Source organism: Petromyzon marinus, chromosome 1, assembly GCF_048934315.1.
Source record: "Petromyzon marinus isolate PM22_M1 ecotype Great Lakes invasive population chromosome 1, UKy_Petmar_22M1.pri1.0, whole genome shotgun sequence".
Taxonomy (NCBI): Eukaryota; Metazoa; Chordata; class Hyperoartia; order Petromyzontiformes; family Petromyzontidae; genus Petromyzon; species Petromyzon marinus.
In genome coordinates, this window is record NC_133667.1 from 6,503,327 (window position 1) to 6,523,451 (window position 20,125).

General features: G+C 42.5%; 1 protein-coding gene across 1 annotated transcript in view; it reads right to left on the reverse strand.

The window, feature by feature from the left end:
• Window positions 1-3,992, reverse strand: part of LOC142906764 (uncharacterized) — a 73,487-nt gene extending 69,495 nt beyond the window's left edge. Inside the window, exons 1-3 of the mRNA XM_076055241.1 lie at window positions 3,363-3,992; window positions 1,212-1,242; window positions 339-449 (exon numbers count right to left, since the gene is read on the reverse strand). Coding sequence (XP_075911356.1) covers window positions 339-449; window positions 1,212-1,242; window positions 3,363-3,488 — 268 coding nt within the window. The 5' untranslated portion in view covers window positions 3,489-3,992. The remainder of the gene's footprint in view (window positions 1-338; window positions 450-1,211; window positions 1,243-3,362) is intronic.
• Window positions 3,993-20,125: the final 16,133 nt, after the last annotated feature.

The following is a 20,125-nucleotide window of genomic DNA, read 5'->3' on the forward strand; positions in this document are numbered from 1 at the left end:
AGCACCCTATTATGTCAATAGCTCAGGTCATTATGGTGATGCCACTGATGCTATTAAGTCAACAGCCAACCTTCTTGTCTCCAGTATTTGGTAGTTGGTCTGACTGCTAGTCTCTTGGTAAAGGCAAATGCACATTAATAAGCAAACCTAATCTAAAATTCAGCTGTCATAATGAGACTAGTGCTGATAAAACCCTCAAGGTAAACTATGCACGCTACTATAACCAATGTACGAGTAAAGACATTTCGTGGATTTAAAGCAATGTTAAAACATGTCAAAGAAGCCTCTCCATAGAGCACTAACGCACTGACAGTTCATAAGGTCAATGTGACACTTACAGAAGTCCTTGGACACCTTGTAGGGGATGTACACATGGCCATCACCACTCTTGGGCCAGTGCCTGACTGGGAGTGAGAAGCTGCTCTCCTTGACTCCACATCCGGTGAATTCTAAAGCCGGAGCGAGAGAGGGGGAGGGGCAGACAGCTCACGCAGGACGCTCTCCTCGCACATCTTGGGCTTGCCGTGAGTTGTGACACCATCTTGCAAGCTTGTGTCGCATACAGCATCATAATTGATGGACGATGCTGTGCCTCAACTCCACCCACACAGCACAGCCACTACCAATGCTCTAATGTACGTGCAATGAACATGTAATTATGGATATTTGGGGGGAGACAGAAATTAGAAAATGGCATGTCATTTGCATCTCAAATTTAATGGCATGAACAAAAGCCCCACCGAAAATATTTGCTTTTGGGACTGGTGTGATAGGGACAGGCGGCCCAGAGGATTCTACGCTGCGCTACTATGGCCAATGTTAACATCATTCACGTATGTATGTTTGTTGAACTTATTTTGCACTATACTTAGATAACCGTGATCATCGGAGGTGAGGGGGAAGGCCAACAAATGAAAAACAAAAAGCAGTTCAAAATAAATTCGTTTTCAATTTAGAAAATTAGTTTCACGAGAAAAAACCCTTCACCGACTCACACGGACCAGCGTGGTAAAGTATGGTCAAACAACCCCCTTGACCATCACAGCCAGGGGAGGTCTTCATCCAGCAGTGGATTGACAAGGGCTGTACATTAGGTAACGGTTAATGCAGGCTGATCAAGAAGGGCGCTGTGTTCACTGCATTGGGCAAGTGGAAAAGGTGGATTCCTCCCGTGGGCCCCGTGAAACTGAGCAAAGCCCCGTGGAGCGTACCTTTCTCTTTCTTCTCCAGAACCTGGGGAAGCTGAAATCAAATAAGCCAATAACAATTAGGCACAAAGAACTAACCATGAATAAAATGTATTTTATTATTACCCAGAAAAGCTTTTCTCATTACTCTATCCAGGTTTTCAGGAGGGTCCTGGCAAGGTTTCGCACTAGGAGGTGATGATTGCTGAGTATAATTAAAATTGATTAATTTGCAGGTAACTTTTCCAAATTTGGCTAAATTGGACGATGTCGTCAGCAAACTATAGCCTCCTCTTGTGGATTACGTCACGGGATCTTTAACGCCCACTGTCAAGCAGACGGCACGTATTTTAAAGTTAACACACCAGCAGTATTAATCAGGGTAGCAGATAAATTTGAATAGTGAACCTCTGCAACAAGCGGCGAACGCCCTACCGCTGAGCTGCGTCACCATGGCGAGTGTTACGAGGGTTTACAGTGAGGGAAAAAAGTATTTGATCCCCTGCTGATTTTGTACGTTTGCCCACTGACAAAGAAATGATCAGTCTATAAATTTAATGGTAGATTTATTTGAACAGTGAGAGACAGAATAACAACAACAAAATCCAGAAAAAGCAAGTCAAAAATGTTATAAATTGATTTGCATTTTAATCAGGGAAATAAGTATTTGACCCCTCTGCAAAACATGACTTAGAACTTGGTGGCAAAACCCTTGTTGGCAATCACAGAGGTCAGACGTTTCTTGTAGTTGGCTACCAGGTTTGCACACATCTCAGGAGGGATTTTGTCCCACTCCTCTTTGCAGATCTTCTCCAAGTCATTAAGGTTTTGAGGCTGATGTTTGGAAACTCGAACCTTCAGCTCCCTCCACAGATTTTCTATGGGATTAAGGTCTGGAGACTGGCTAGGCCACTCCAGGACCTTAATGTGCTTCTTCTTGAGCCACTCCTTTGTTGCCTTGGCTGTGTGTTTTGGGTCATTGGCATGCTGGAATACCCATCCACGACCCATTTTCAATGCCCTGGCTGAGGGAAGGAGGTTCTCACCCAAGATTTGACGGTACATGGCCCCGTCCATCGTCCCTTTGATGCGGTGAAGTTGTCCTGTTCCCTTAGCAGAAAAACAACCCCAAAGCATGTTTCCACCTCCATGTTTGACGGTGGGGATGGTGTTCTTGGGGTCATAGGCAGCATTCCTCCTCCTCCAAACATGGCGAGTTGATGCCAAAGAGCTCCATTTTGGTCTCATCTGACCACAACACTTTCACCTAGTTGTCCTCTGAATCATTCAGATGTTCATTGGTAAACTTCAGACGGGCATGTATATGTGCTTTCTTGAGCACGGGGACCTTGCGGGCGCTACAGGATTTCAGTCCTTCACTGCGTAGTGTGTTACCAATTGTTTTCTTGGTGACTAAGGTCCCAGCTGCCTTGAGATCATTGACAAGATCCTCCCGTGTAGTTCTGGGCTGATTCCTCACCGTTCTCATGATCATTGCAACTCCACGAGGTGAGATCTTGCATGGAGCCCCAGGCCGAGGGAGATTGACAGTTCTTTTGTGTTTCTTCCATTTGCGCATAATCGCACCAACTGTTGTCACCTTCTCACCAAGCTGCTTGGCAATGGTCTTGTAGCCCATTCCAGCCTTGTGTAGGTCTACAATCTTGTCCCTAACATCCTTGGAGAGCTCTTTGGTCTTGGCCATGGTGGAGAGTTTGGAATCTGATTGATTCATTGCTTCTGTGGACAGGTGTCTTTTATACAGGTAACAAGCTAAGATTAGGAGCACTCCCTTTAAGAGTGTGCTCCTAATCTCAGCTCGTTACCTGTATAAAAGACACCTGGGAGCCAGAAATCTTTCTGATTGAGAGGGGGTCAAATATTGATTTCCCTCATTTGAAAATCAATTTATAAAATTTTTGACATGCGTTGTTCTGGATTTTGTTGTTGTTATTCTGTCTCTCACTGTTCAAATAAACCTACCATTAAAATTATAGACTGATCATTTCTTTGTCAGTGGACAAACGTACAAAATCAACAGGGAACCAAATACTTTTTCCCTCACTGTATATGCGACAGCTGAGGCTGTAGGTTTGCTTCACTAAAAGTAAAACATTTTCTACAGAAGTCAGGCTATGCTCTGCCTATATTATGAAACGTTGCTGCAGACCTCACCGTTATTTTGTGGCTTGAGACATCAGCATCTCTGGACACAGCGCTGGCTCCTGCTGGGGTAACACACAGAGAGCAATCAGTGCACACGCTCGTGCAGAGTGCAAATGGGCAGAATCGCCAACACATGCAGCAGTGCAGACAGCACCACCTCCAAACACTCTGGGACTGTGTTGCCTGTGGGTATGATGCTTTTTGGGTATAATCACAATCATCAGCGTAATCATAAACGACTGCTCAATGAAGGTGTTAACCAAGTGCATGTCACCGCATTTTAGTTGTTTACCCTATTATGCCATGAAATGTTAACATCTTCAGCACACGCCCACATTTCGAATGACAAAGCGTCTTTGCTGGCTCCTTTTAAAAATCCATATTTCTGACCTACAGAATAAAGCAGATATCACTCCTGCCTCAAACATGCACGTCCTTAGACTAAAGTTGACCTCTACACTTTCAAAGTGGTTTATCTTATCCATCAAAAAACACTTTCTGGCAAAATATTTTTGTCAACTTCATTCTCACAACCCCCTGTATCTGCACAGTATTGTGCATGTAATGATGCACCGATTAATTGACTGTAATCAACTTTTGTATTCATGAAACGTGCATTGAAGTATGCGTGTGCAATTCGATTGTTGAGGATATACTGTATGAAATCATACACACAAATGATAATGTTATACCTATGCCAAAGGAGCAAACAAAACATTGCGAATTCTTTTAAGTCAGTACGACAAATGTGAAAATTGAAATTAGACAAAAAGGATTTTATTATTGAATTGAATTATGCCCCCGAATCACAGCAATCATCAAATCAGTGGGGTGGACGAACATGCCAACACATAACCGTCTAAACAAGCAGGTCCTCTACTGCCTCCACTCTCACTGCTTGATGACGTCTGATAAAGGTGCACACGACCCATCCCACAACAATGCCATCAACATAGTCTTGGTAAATCTCACGTGCAGACCACGGTGTCCAGCCTCGGTGCCTGAAACCGCCAAAATCTGCAATTCCCCAACCAAGGTCTGAGCTGGGAACTTGCACGATGTGAAAGCTTGGGTGCAAATGGCCTATTTCTATTTGTATGTTTCTGCAATCTCTGCCCTATTAATGGCTGTAGACAACACATACGCATGGTAGTGAACAAATTGGAAGACAAAACGCCCGTGGCAACCCTAAGCAGCAAGGCCGTAGCCATGGAGTGAACACTGGGGAGGACCAAATCTTCCAAAGGGTCCGGGGTCCCCCCCCACCAGAAAAAAAACAAATTCGAAAACTAATTTCCTGCCATTTCCTGCCTAAAATATTTAAAAATTCAGTAACACATGGGATACACTTTTTGTTTACAATAATGTCCAATAGTGTATTGTATTACATTGCTCTGTTTTTTTCTCTTGTTTCATTGTATGTAATGGAAGAAATTAGGGATTAATACAGTAGAACCATAACCTCAATCATATAAACAGAAATCTATGCATTGTTATATGAAGAAAAGTCCAGATATTGTGGCCAAGGTATATAAAATTGTTGTTTATATTTACAAATTTACAAGTAAACTTGGGTGGGCAGCAGGGGCGTTTGCTCTGCTCTCCTCTCCTATCCTCTCTTCTCCTCTCTAGGCAATGACAAGTGTTTTGACTTTCCATTCTTCAAGCAAAGGATCCAAAGGCCTTTTTGCGCTTATCGTTGACACCGATAAAAGACTGTCATATTCCTTCGAAGTCCAGTCTGTCCAGTTTCTCCTGGTGCACGTGACACATGACCACATTATTCAGCCTTGTTTGACTCATCGAAGATCTAAGTCATATACTTTGGGTCTTTCGGTAAAGTCACGTAGATAGAAAAATTATAAAATGAATCACAATATCACGATGTTTCGATCGCAACACAAGCAATCGTCATCAGGTGAAAGCTGTTGAAGCAGGAAAAAATATATGGCCGGAGCGCTGCTAAGGCAGGCAGTTATAAAGGTTTGAGATGGGTGTAGCCCAACGGTCATCGGGTGGGGCTAGAGATTAAATTTGCATGTAAATGTAAGATAGGAGAAATCTTGATAAACGAAGCTGTGGGGGTGGCCATTGTATTGTTAGAGATTAGCATGTCAATGTAAGAAATTTGCTAGTACATGTAAGCTAGACAGAGCTCGGAAAGGAACATTGCCACATGGAGGCAGAAAAGGATGGAAAGCCGCCATTTACTAACACAGCTAACGGTGGCTGTGTTCATCAATGTAACTCAGAGAGTCGAAGATAATTGCTAACATAGGTAGGAAGGGAACAACACAGCCAGTTATGACCTAAACTGGTGAATAACGTACTTCCAATTATTGTTCAGTTTGTACCCATCTTCTCAGTTGAAATTGTGTCAGTATTTATATATCTGGATGGCTTCATGGACGAATCTTTGATGATAGCCAGTGGGTTTGCAGAGTACCTTCATCTTGACAAAATACATTTCGCGTGTGCCCACAGTGTTAAAATAATGATCAGCCACGGCTGAGGTATTGGTCCTAACGTGTTTGAGATCTGCCTTATGTTCACAAACCCGGTCCGAGACATGTCGCTTAGTTTCCCCAATGTAACTGCTGCCGCAGACGCAGCTTAGTTTGTAGTCACCGGGTATTGCATGTCAGCGATCACATCCTACACAGATGGAAAAAAAATCACGAATTTTACGTAGTGTTGAATCGTACCTGGATCTTGTGTTTGCTCATGATTTTGGAAATCTTTTTGACCCCTGCTATGTATGGCAAGGTAATGGCTTTGATTGGGTCCTCAGATGGTTATTTCCCAACGGTTGGGGTGATAGCTTTACGGATTGGGTAGTCTGAATATCCATTCTTCTTGAGGGCTTGGTGTACGTGCTCTAGTTCACTGGCTAGGTGGTGATGGTCGGAAATACATCGAGCTCTATGGTGTAGAGTTTTGATGAGGGAATTCTTCTGGGATGGATGGTGGTGGGAGTCAGGTTTTAGGTAGGCATCCGTATGGGTGGCTTTCCTATAGTGTCCCATTGAGCCATCAGGTCTCCTTTCGATTAAAACATCCACGAATTGTAACTTGCCATCCTTTTCCACCTCCATGGTGAATTTGATGGCTGGGTGTAAGGAATTGATGTGGTTGAAGAATTTGTCCAGAGCTGGTAGGCCATGTGGCCAGATGACCAACGTATCATCTACGTATCTCTTCCACAAGGAAGGACGTAGGGTGGATGCCTGGATGGCATCTGTTTCAAATTTCTACATGAAAACATTGGCTGCACCCAGAGATAAGGGTGAACCCATTGGGGTACCTTCAACTTGTTTGTAGAATGTTCCATTCCAGGTGAAGCAATTGTTGGTGAGGCAGTGTCTAACCAGGGCCGGTACATCAGCATTCAGTCCTTGTTGGACCAAATCTTTAATTATTGCAATGGTATTCTTGATTCTTTCGGTAAAGTCACGGAGAAACAATAAAATAATACAAATATAAAACAATAGAATTCTCACGACGTTTCGACTGCAACACAAGCAATCATCAGCAGGTGTGAAATCCACAGCAAGAAAATTTGAAAAAAGTGGCGTTTTTTTTACGTCAGCACCACGGACGGCGATTTGGCAGTTGTTCAGATGGACGAGACCATCTATGTTCGGAAAAGAGAAGGGGGGAGAGGAAGAGAATGGAATGCGGTCTGAAAGTCACCGTAAGCGTGAACACAATCAATTAAGACCCGAAATGGTTTATCAAATCCTTCCAATGATTGCTAAGCCAGAATCCATCTTCTCAGTTGAAATTGTCTCTGTGTTTGTACATGTGGATAGCCTCATGAACGAATCTCTCATGGTAGCCAGATGGCTTGCAGATAACCTCTGTCTTGGAGAAGTCAATGTCAAGTGAGCCCACTGAATTATAACAGTGATCTGCCATGGCCGAGGTGTTGGTCCTACCGTGTTTTAGGTCTGCTTTGTGTTCACGGACGCGGTCCGAGACATGTCGTTTGGTTTCTCCAATGTAACTACTACCACAGAGGCAACTCAGTTTGTAGACGCCAGGGTACTGTTTTATATTTTTATTATTATTTTTTTCTACATGACTTTACCAAAAGAACCAAGAATATGAATCCCTGCAGTCACGAAAGCTTTAAATCGAAATGTATTGCAATGGTGTCAGGCACAGGGACTTTGGTAAACAAAGATACCACATCAAAACTGACAAGCAAATCACCTGGTGATAATGAGATGTCCTTGATTGAAGATATCAAGTGAGCTGAGTTAAGTACAGCTGAGGTGGTCTTACCAGTGAATGGTTGTAGACATGGCAAGATCGGAGATCGCTGGAATCCTCAAAAACGCAAAGACGCCTATTAGCAACAACAGTGAGGATGAGCGCTTTGAGCTTTCTAAATTAAAAAAGAGAGATGACATAGTCATCCTCTCAGCCAACAAGGGCAATGCCACAGTCATCATGGACAAAACCACACACAATAAAAAAAATTCAGGACCTACTTTAATCGAACCAACCAAGCGGTTTTCCTTAAAACCCTCTGCTGCTAGACCACCCACTTTGTATGGTTTACCAAAAATCCATAAAGAGGATACACCCCTTCGTCCTATCGTATCCACCATTGACTCACCCACCTACAAACTGGCTCGATTTCGGTCTGAGACCTTACAACCATTCACTGGGAAGACCACCTCAGCTGTACTTAACTCAGCTCACTTGGTATCGGTAATTAAGGACATCTCACTATCTCCAGGTGATTTGCTCGTTAGTTTCGATGTAGTCTCTTTGTTTACCAAAGTTCCTATGCCTGACACCATTGCAATCATTGAAGATTTGGTCCAACAAGGACTGAATGCTGATGTACTGGCCCTCGTGAGACACTGCTTCACCAATACTTACTTCACCTGGAATGGAACATTCTACAAACAAGTTTAAGGTAACCCAATGGGTTCTCCCCTATCTCCTGTTGTAGCCAATGTTTTCATGGAAAATTTTGAGACAGATGCCATCCAGGCATCCACCCTACGTCCTTCCTTGTGGAAGAGATACATAGATGATACGTTGGTCATCTGGTCAAAAGGCCTACCAGCTCTGGACAAATTCTTCAACCACACCAATTCCATACACCCAGCCATCAAATTCAACATGGAGGTGGAAAAGGATGGCAAGCTACCATTCTTGGATGTTTTAATCAAAAGGAGACCAGATGGCTCAATGGGACACTGTCTACAGGAAAGCCACCCATATGGATTCATATCTAAACATTGACTCCCACCACCATCCTTCCCAGAAGAATTACCTCATCAAAACTCTACACCATAGAGCTCGATGTATTTCCGACCGTCATCACTTAGCCAGTGAACTGAAACACGTACACCAGCCTCTCAAGATAAATGGATATTCAGACTACACAATCCTAAAACCTATCACCCGAACCGTTGGGAAGGAACCATCTGAGGACCCAATCAGAACCATCACCTTGCCATACATAGCAGGGGTGCCCAAAAATATTTCCAAAATCATGAGAAAACACAAGATCTCGGTGCGATTTAACACAGTACATAAAATTCGTGATCTGATCCCATCTGTGAAGGATGTGATCCCTGACATGCAATACCCCGGCGTCTACAAACTAAGCTGTGTCTCCTAGTAAAGGTTTTTGGGTTATATCGCGATATTTATAAATGTGTCGTAACCCTCCACCACCCGATACGGCCAAACAGTAAAAAATGTGTCACGTTTACAAAGGACAAATAATTAACTACTTTAGCCCACCGGTGTGTTGAAGAGTGAATCAACATCATTTCAAATTTGAGTAATCACAATTTGCCATTTGCCCGATGAAGCTGGATGTAATTACCAGCGAAACGTCGAACTCAAATTTTAAATGATGTTGATTCACTGTTAAACACACCGGTGGGCTAAAGTAGTGAATTATTTGTCTTTTGTAAACATGACACTTTTTTTACTGTTTGGCCGTGTCGAGTGGTGGAGGGTTACGACACATTTATAAATAACGCGATCTAACCCAAAAACCTTTATTATGAATAATATTGGTCGCGAAAGCCGACATGTAAAACTAAGCTGTGTCTGCGGCAGTAGTTACATTGGGGAAACTAAGCGACATGTCTCGGACCGTGTTTGTGAACATAAGTTAGATCTGAAACACGGTAGGACCAATACCTCGGCCGTGGCTGATCATTGTTTTAATGCGGTGGGCTCACACTAAATTGATTTCTCTAAGACGAAGGTACTTTGCAAGCCTACTGGCTATCAACAAATATTTGTTCATGAAGCCATCTATATATTCAGACACAGAGACAATTTCAATCTAGAAGATGGGCATAAACTGAGCAATCATTGGAAGGACGTTATCAACCAGTTTAAGTCATAACTGGCTGTGCTGTTCCCACCCTACCACCTTCCGATGTTAGTTAGCCTACTGGCTATCAACAAATATTTGTTCATGAAGCCAGCTATATATTCAGACACAGAGACAATTTCAATCTAGAAGATGGGCATAAACTGAGCAATCATTGGAAGGACGTTATCAACCAGTTTAAGTCATAACTGGCTGTGCTGTTCCCTCCCTACCACCTTCCGATGTTAGTTATTTTCGGCTCTCTGATGTACATTAACAGGTGAAATTTCTCACCCTAACACAGCCACCTTGCTCACGGAGCTTGAGGTTTTTGCCTTGCGATCTTCCATTAACATGCTAATTTCTCACATTAACATAGCCAACTCAGGGCGCCTGCCGTGGAAGCTGCTGAACGGTCTCATTTTTACCTGGCAGCCCTTTGGTGGGAAAACCCACCACCGTCGCGGTCGCTGCCCACCACTCACATTAACATTGGCTGCTGACATTTGAGCTACGCCTATTTCAAAGTTTTATAAACAGTTTACCTTTAGAAGCTAACCCTTTAGAAGCTAACCCTCTCTTCCTGATGACGAACGCCTGTGTTGCGATCGAAACGTCGTAGTTTTTTGTTAATTTCTTTGAACCTATTTAAGTGACTTTACCGAAAGACCCAAAGAATATGAGACAGTACAGTGTTTGCTGGGATACGGCAACACCACTTGGACAAACCACACGCAGAACTGCAGTACACCGTAATACTAGCACCAGTAGTAATAATAATGGCAACTTGTTAAGTTTGGTTATGATTACATTTGCTAATGAATTCGGACGGCGGTGCGTGGTTGCCTGTCGTAGCATAGCACTTATTATTCTAAAAAGATTTTTTATATCAATATATTAGGGGGGACATTTTGAGCTAGCAGTGACCATTTTGGGTGCTTTGGGTTACTACGCACATTATATGCAAGACATGCTACATAACATAATTATATCACAGTTGCGTTAAATTATTGTCCTATACTAATTGCAGTAAATATTACTTTAATATTGGAATCGTAATTATCTGTTTATTTATTTATTGGAGTTTGAGGTGATATTTGAATACACCCTCGTTTGTCATGATTCTGGGGCTGCTTGCAACCCTAACCCTATGATTAGTTTGCTCGCCTAGCATCACAATTGTTCACCTGAAATGCCTGGAAGTTCCCATAGCCTCTCTCCAAATATAATAAACATAATAACGTCTACAAATCGAACCCAAATTTCCTCCACATATCTGTCAGACAGAACATTTTCACTATTATCACCGAAACACACACTGGCATTCCCTTAAGCACAGTCGGGTGTGCTTGTTTATCCTATCAATGGAACCCTTTTTTGCCGGTATCAAGACTATAATAGATACAACCTGCTCAACCCAAGATATTAATGCCGTGATATTTGCATTGTCTTTGTGTTTGCCATTTGGCATTCTCTGGTCTAACACTGTTGAGACAAGGCCATAAAGAAGGCTGTCTCTGGTGTAGTTCAATATGTTTCAAGGACAATGTGTACAAAGTACTCTGCAAGCCATCTGGATACTCCCAAAGATTTGTCCATGAAGCCATCCAGATATACAAACATAGACATAACTTCAACCGAGATGGATCAAATTGAGCAATCATTGGAAGGATGTCATTAACCAAATTAAACTTTAACTGCCTTGCAGTAAATTGCAAGGCAGCTAGTTTTCATATCCATATTCCCAGTCTTTTTACTCCCAGCTTTAAACAGTACCGTCACTAAGAAATTTGACACCAAGCCCTACTTACTCCCATCACTTGGATATTTGTGGCACGTTGTTTCGAGCTGGCGGAGCTTAGTACTTCCCCCAGCAGCCCTAGTTTACTCCCCTGCAGCATAACAAAGGAGGTTATTAACCGGCTTAACTAACTCTTTGGTTGTATTGTATAGTAGTGTATTGTATAGTAATGTATAGTGTAGTGTATAGTAGTGTATAGTATAGTGTATAGTATAGTGTATTCTGTGGTGTATAGTAGTTGAGTGTATGGTAGCATATTGTGTAGTGTATACCAGTGTATAGTGTAGTGTATAGTAGTGTATTGTATATTAGTGAATTGTGTAGTGTATTCTATAGTATATAGTGTAGTGTATTGTGGAGTGTATACCAGTGCATAGTGTAGTGTATTATAGTATAGTGGATAGGAGTCTACAATAGTGTTTCGGGTATAGATGTGTAGTGTCTAATATTGCATAGCAAAGTTTATAATAGTGTATTGCGTAGTTTATAGCAGTGTATAGTGTAGTGCAGGGGTGTCCAAACTACGGCCCGCGGGCCAACTATGGCCCGCGGTCCAGTTTTTATTGGCCCGCAGCAAATTCTGAAAATATAATTGAATATGGCCCGCACAAGAAGCTTGAGCTCAACTCTGTTGCACTTCTCAGTTTCAACACTAGATGGAGCCAGCCACGGAAAACCGTGCTTCTCCACTAAACAAAATTAAGCAAAGAAAAACTTTTACCGCGAGTCACCAGAAATGGCAGCACCGAAGAAACGCAAAATAGCAAGTGAGTGTAGAAGATTTCAAACACGGTGGGAAAATGAATATTTTTTCAAAGAAATCAACGGAAAGTGTGTCTGTTTGATTTGCAATGAAGATGTTGCTGTGATGAAAGAGTATAATGTCCATCGGCACTATGAGACCAAACATCAGAGCTACACATCGTACACCGGTGCCGAGCGAACACAGAAAGTCAAGCAAATGGCGGCTAGCCTGCAAGCTCAACAAAAAAAATTTCCTGCTAACAAAATACAGGAAAACGCCACAACAGCAACCTATGAAGCCACTAAACTAATTGCCCAGCACGGCAAACCGTTCTCAGACGGTGATTTCATAAAGCAGTGCCTCATCAAAGTCACAGAAATAATGTGCCCGGAAAAAGTGCAGGATTTCAACAGCGTGAGCTTATTCAGAAATACAGTGGTGTGGAGAATCGAGGACTTGTCAGCGAACTTGAAACTTCAGCTGAGAGACAAAGCTTGTGCTTTTGATTTTTACTCGATAGCATGCGACGAGAGCACAGATGCCACAGACACCGCGCAGCTGTTAATTTTTTTGCGGGGAGTAGATGATAATTTTTGCTGTACGGAGGAACTGCTTGATATGATGAGCCTAAAAGGCACAACGACGGGTAGAGATATTTTTGAAGCTGTGTCAGAGGCAGTTGAAAAGATGGGGCTTAAATGGGACAAGCTCTGTGGAGTAACAACGGATGGAGCTTCGGCCATGACGGGCGAGCGCAAAGGAATGGCATCGATGGTGTGCGCCAAGGTAAAAGAGAGCGGAGGTGAGGCTGTTAGGATGCACTGTATAATCCACCAAGAAGCACTGTGTGCCAAGACTGTCCAGCTGGGCGATGTGATGAGCACTGTTGTAAAAACTGTCAACATAATTCGAGCTAGAGGACTGTACCACAGAGAATTTCAAGCTTTCCTATCTGATGTGGATGCTGAATACGGGGATGTACTCTACCACTCTGATGTGCGCTGGCTCAGCCGCGGCTCTGTGCTGCAGCGGTTTTATTCACTGAGATCAGAAATCGACCAGTTTTTGAAAGAGAAGGGCCGACCTCTTCATGAACTGAGTGACCCTCTGTGGCTGGCAGACCTGGCATTTTTAGTTGATCTTACTCATCATCTGAATACACTGAACAAGACCCTACAAGGCAAAGAACAGCTGGTGCCACACCTGTATACGCACATGAAAGCCTTCTGTGTAAAGTTCCGCCTGTTTGAGACAACTACGAAGCTTTAATGCTGCACACTTCCCTGCGCTGTCTGAAATCAAGTCTGCTTTTCCAAAGGCCGACCTTTCTGCTAAAAAGGAGAAATATGTGTCTGTGATTGTATCTATCGTGACAGAATTCAACCAGCGTTTCCAAGATTTTTCTGTCATTGAAAAACAAATCAAGCTGTTCTCGACCCCCTTCCTGGTGGATGCAGAAGAAGTGGAAGAGAGTCTGCAGTTAGAACTGATTGAAATGCAATGTGATGATTCTCTGAAGAGTCAACATCAGCTTCTCTCCCTCCCTGACTTCTATCAGAGTTTGAATAATGCCAAGTTTCCTCTGATGAGACGCCACGCAAAAAGAATGATGAGCCTAAATTTTGATTTAAAGCTTTCGTGACTAGAGTAATTCATATTCTTAGTTTTTTCGGTAAAGTCACGTTGAAGAGAAACAACAAAATAACAAAATATATATAAAACAATAAAAAAATTCTCACGACGTATCGACCATAACTCAAACGGTCATCATCAGGTGTGTTGGTTTGCATAAATTTATTTTTAAACGGCACATTTATTTATTTATAAAAAACGTTGGCGTCACGCGCAGCGATTGGCAGTTTGCCCAGGACTAGTCCATCTATTTTTTTTTAAAAGAGGAGGGGGGAGACTACATTTTTTATAATGTATGCTGTCTGAAAGCCACTGTAAGCGTGAACAATCAATCAAGAACTGAAATGATTTATCAAATCTTTCCAATGATTGCTAAGATAGAATCCATCTTCTCGGTTGAAATTGTCTCTGTGCTTGTATATGTGGATAGCCTCATGAACGAATCTCTCATGGAAGCCAGATGGCTTACAAAGAACCTCCGTCTTGGAAAAGTCAATGGCATGTGAGCCTACTGAATTAGAACAATGATCTGCTACGGCCGGGGTGTTGGTCCTACCGTGTTTAAGGTCTGCTTTATGTTCACGAATGCGGTCCGAGACATGGCGTTTGGTTTCTCCAATGTAACTACTACCACAGAGGCAACTTAGTTTGTAGACACCAGGGTATTGTATGTCCGGAATCACATCTTTTACAGACGGAACCAGATCACGGATTTTATGTAATGTGTTGAAACGGACCTGGATCTTGTGTTTATTCAAGATTTTGGAGATCTTTTTTGTGATCCCAGCAATGTAGGGTAAAGTGATGGTTTTGAAAGGCTCCTCAAGAGGGTTCTTCTTCATGGTTTGAGTGATAGCTTTGCGGATTGTATAGTCGGAGTAACCATTAGCCTTAAGAGCTTGGTGTACGTGCTTGAGTTCACTGCTTATGTGTTCCTGGTCGGACATGCATTGGGCTCTATGATACAGAGTCTTGATGAGAGAATTCTTCTGTGATGGATGGTGGTGGGAATCCGGTTTCAGATAAGCATCCGTATGGGTAGCTTTCCTGTAGACAGAGTGGCTCATTGAACCATCAGGTCTCTTTTTAATTAGGACATCCAAAAAAGGTATCTTGCCATCTATTTCGACTTCCATGGTAAATCTGATGGCTGGGTGTATGGAATTGATGTGGTCGAAGAATTGGTCTAGAGCAGGCCGGCCATGTGGCCAGATGACAAAAGTGTCATCCACGTACCTCTTCCATAAGGTTGGGCGCAGAGTGGCAGTCTGGATGGCGTCAGTCTCAAATTTCTCCATGAAAATGTTAGCTATAACTGGAGAAAGGGGGGAGCCCATTGGGGTGCCCTCAGTTTGTTTGTAGAAAGTTCCATTCCAAGTGAAGTATGTATTGGTTAAACAGTGTCTCACCAGGGGGGGTACCTCAGTGTTTAGTCCTTGATGAACCAAGTCTTCAATGATTGCAATGGTGTCAGGTACAGGAACCTTGGTGAATAAGGAAACTACATCAAAACTGACAAGCAGGTCGTCTGGGGACAGGGAAATACCCTTGATTGTTGATACCAGGTGAGTAGAATTTTGTACCGCAGAGGTGGTCTTTCCAGTGAAAGGACGCAGGATTTCAGACAAAAAACGAGCTAGTTTGTAGGTGGGGGAGCTGATAGTAGAGACTATGGGACGAAGAGGTGTATCAACTTTATGTATTTTTGGTAAGCCGTATAATCTTGGTGGCCTGGCAGCAGAAGGTTTCAACGAAAACGGTTTAGATTGATCAATTAATGCGGTTGAATCAGAAATTATTTTGTTGGTTTGTGTGACGAGGCTGTTGGTGGGATCTCTTTTTATTTTTGTATAACTACCATCGTCGAGTAATTCTTTAATTTTGTTGTTGTATTCTATTTTATCCATGATGACAGTAGCATTGCCTTTGTCAGCTGAGAGAACTACAATATCATTCCTCTTTTTTAATTTATATAATTCAAAACGCTCATCTTTGCTGAGGTTGCTAGCTGGCATCTTAGTAGACGTTGCTCTCAGGGGCCTGGGTCACATCGCTGCAGACGTAGCAAGATCTGAAATCGCTGCAACCCTCAAAAACGCTAAGATGCCAGCTAGCAACCTCAGCAAAGATGAGCGTTTTGAATTATATAAATTAAAGAGGAATGATATTGTAGTTCTCTCAGCTGACAAAGGCAATGCTACTGTCATCATGGATAAAATAGAATACAACAACAAAATTAAAGAATTACTCGACGATGGTAGTTATACAAAAATAAAAAGAGATCCCACCAACAGCCTCGTCACACAAACCAACAAAATAATTTCTGATTCAACCGCATTAATTGATCAATCTAAACAGTTTTCGTTGAAACCTTCTGCTGCCAGGCCACCAAGATTATACGGCTTACCAAAAATACATAAAGTTGATACACCTCTTCGTCCCATAGTCTCTACTATCAGCTCCCCCACCTACAAACTAGCTCGTTTTTTGTCTGAAATCCTGCGTCCTTTCACTGGAAAGACCACCTCTGCGGTACACAATTCTACTCACCTGGTATCAACAATCAAGGGTATTTCCCTGTCCCCAGACGACCTGCTTGTCAGTTTTGATGTAGTTTCCTTATTCACCAAGGTTCCTGTACCTGACACCATTGCAATCATTGAAGACTTGGTTCATCAAGGACTAAACACTGAGGTACCCCCCCTGGTGAGACACTGTTTAACCAATACATACTTCACTTGGAATGGAACTTTCTACAAACAAACTGAGGGCACCCCAATGGGCTCCCCCCTTTCTCCAGTTATAGCTAACATTTTCATGGAGAAATTTGAGACTGACGCCATCCAGACTGCCACTCTGCGCCCAACCTTATGGAAGAGGTACGTGGATGACACTTTTGTCATCTGGCCACATGGCCGGCCTGCTCTAGACCAATTCTTCGACCACATCAATTCCATACACCCAGCCATCAGATTTACCATGGAAGTCGAAATAGATGGCAAGATACCTTTTTTGGATGTCCTAATTAAAAAGAGACCTGATGGTTCAATGAGCCACTCTGTCTACAGGAAAGCTACCCATACGGATGCTTATCTGAAACCGGATTCCCACCACCATCCATCACAGAAGAATTCTCTCATCAAGACTCTGTATCATAGAGCCCAATGCATATCCGACCAGGAACACATAAGCAGTGAACTCAAGCACGTACACCAAGCTCTTAGGGCTAATGGTTACTCCGACTATACAATCCGCAAAGCTATCACTCAAACCATGAAGAAGAACCCTCTTGAGGAGCCTTTCAAAACCATCACTTTACCCTACATTGCTGGGATCACAAAAAAGATCTCCAAAATCTTGAATAAACACAAGATCCAGGTCCGTTTCAACACATTACATAAAATCCGTGATCTGGTTCCGTCTGTAAAAGATGTGATTCCGGACATACAATACCCTGGTGTCTACAAACTAAGTTGCCTCTGTGGTAGTAGTTACATTGGAGAAACCAAACGCCATGTCTCGGACCGCATTCGTGAACATAAAGCAGACCTTAAACACGGTAGGACCAACACCTCGGCCGTAGCAGATCATTGTTCTAATTCAGTAGGCTCACATGCCATTGACTTTTCCAAGACGGAGGTTCTTTGTAAGCCATCTGGCTTCCATGAGAGATTCGTTCATGAGGCTATCCACATATACAAACACAGAGACAATTTCAACCGAGAAGATGGATTCTATCTTAGCAATCATTGGAAAGATTTGATAAATCATTTCAGTTCTTGATTGATTGTTCACGCTTACAGTGCCTTTCAGACAGCATACATAAAAAACAAATTTCGTCTCCCCCCTCCTCTTTTCAAAAAATAGATGGACTAGTCCTGGCAAACAGCCAATCGTTGCGCGTGACGCAAACGTTATTTTTTTTATATAAATAAATAAATATGCCGTTTTCAAAATAAATTTATGCAAACCGACACACCTGATGATGACCGTTTGAGTTATGGTCGAAACGTCGTGAGAATTTTTTATTGTTTTATATATATTTTGTTATTTTGTTGTTTCTCTTCAACGTGACTTTACCGAAAAAACTAAGAATATGAATTACTGCAGTCACGAAAGCTTTAAATCAAAATTTAATCGCCTCTACGGGGAGGGTTTTCACATAACTTTAAGATCCTTCAACAAACTCCGGGATAAGAAAGCTCAGCTGATCGAGTCTCTCACCTTCCTGAAGAGATGCCGCGACTCTGGGGTAATACCAATCGCATTTACACTCACTTCTGCTACTGTAACTTCTTCTAATGCGAAACGAATTCTTTTCAAAACTAGCTTAGCTCTTATCTCAGAAAAAATCAGACTTATACGCACAGAACTAGATCAGTTAGACAAGACACTCTACAAATCACACTTATCATTGACGGCAATAATGTCCACATCGGATTGGGAACATGTAGACAATATGACTGCCTCTTCAGCTGCTACTATGTCGACCAAATGTAAGGAAAACCTGATTTCCAAATTTAACCTCCTTTTCAACAAAAGACCGGACCCACACACCAAAAAGTTAGACGTTAATAAAGTCGTAATTAATCGCAGTAACAGTTCTATTTCCGATGGTCTGAAATCCGTTTTAGCTAAAGGTCTAAACTTTGCAGTCACACCTAAACACATACCAGTTAATGATATAATTGCCCAAGTAGACGTTGCTCTCAGGGGCCTGGGTCACATCGCTGCAGACGTAGCAAGATCTGAAATCGCTGCAACCCTCAAAAACGCTAAGATGCCAGCTAGCAACCTCAGCAAAGATGAGCGTTTTGAATTATATAAATTAAAAAAGAGGAATGATATTGTAGTTCTCTCAGCTGACAAAGGCAATGCTACTGTTATCATGGATAAAATAGAATACAACAACAAAATTAAAGAATTACTCGACGATGGTAGTTATACAAAAATAAAAAGAGATCCCACCAACAGCCTCGTCACACAAACCAACAAAATAATTTCTGATTCAACCGCATTAATTGATCAATCTAAACGGTTTTCGTTGAAACCTTCTGCTGCCAGGCCACCAAGATTATACGGCTTACCAAAAATACATAAAGTTGATACACCTCTTCGTCCCATAGTCTCTACTATCAGCTCCCCCACCTACAAACTAGCTCGTTTTTTGTCTGAAATCCTGCGTCCTTTCACTGGAAAGACCACCTCTGCGGTACAAAATTCTACTCACCTGGTATCAACAATCAAGGGTATTTCCCTGTCCCCAGACGACCTGCTTGTCAGTTTTGATGTAGTTTCCTTGTTCACCAAGGTTCCTGTACCTGACACCATTGCAATCATTGAAGACTTGGTTCATCAAGGACTAAACGCTGAGGTACCCCCCCTGGTGAGACACTGTTTAACCAATACATACTTCACTTGGAATGGAACTTTCTACAAACAAACTGAGGGCACCCCAATGGGCTCCCCCCTTTCTCCAGTTATAGCTAACATTTTCATGGAGAAATTTGAGACTGACGCCATCCAGACTGCCACTCTGCGCCCAACCTTGTGGAAGAGGTACGTGGATGACACTTTTGTCATCTGGCCACATGGCCGGCCTGCTCTAGACCAATTCTTCGACCACATCAATTCCATACACCCAGCCATCAGATTTACCATGGAAGTCGAAATAGATGGCAAGATACCTTTTTTGGATGTCCTAATTAAAAAGAGACCTGATGGTTCAATGAGCCACTCTGTCTACAGGAAAGCTACCCATACGGATGCTTATCTGAAACCGGATTCCCACCACCATCCATCACAGAAGAATTCTCTCATCAAGACTCTGTATCATAGAGCCCAATGCATATCCGACCAGGAACACATAAGCAGTGAACTCAAGCACGTACACCAGGCTCTTAGGGCTAATGGTTACTCCGACTATACAATCCGCAAAGCTATCACTCAAACCATGAAGAAGAACCCTCTTGAGGAGCCTTTCAAAACCATCACTTTACCCTACATTGCTGGGATCACAAAAAAGATCTCCAAAATCTTGAATAAACACAAGATCCAGGTCCGTTTCAACACATTACATAAAATCCGTGATCTGGTTCCGTCTGTAAAAGATGTGATTCCGGACATACAATACCCTGGTGTCTACAAACTAAGTTGCCTCTGTGGTAGTAGTTACATTGGAGAAACCAAACGCCATATCTCGGACCGCATTCGTGAACATAAAGCAGACCTTAAACACG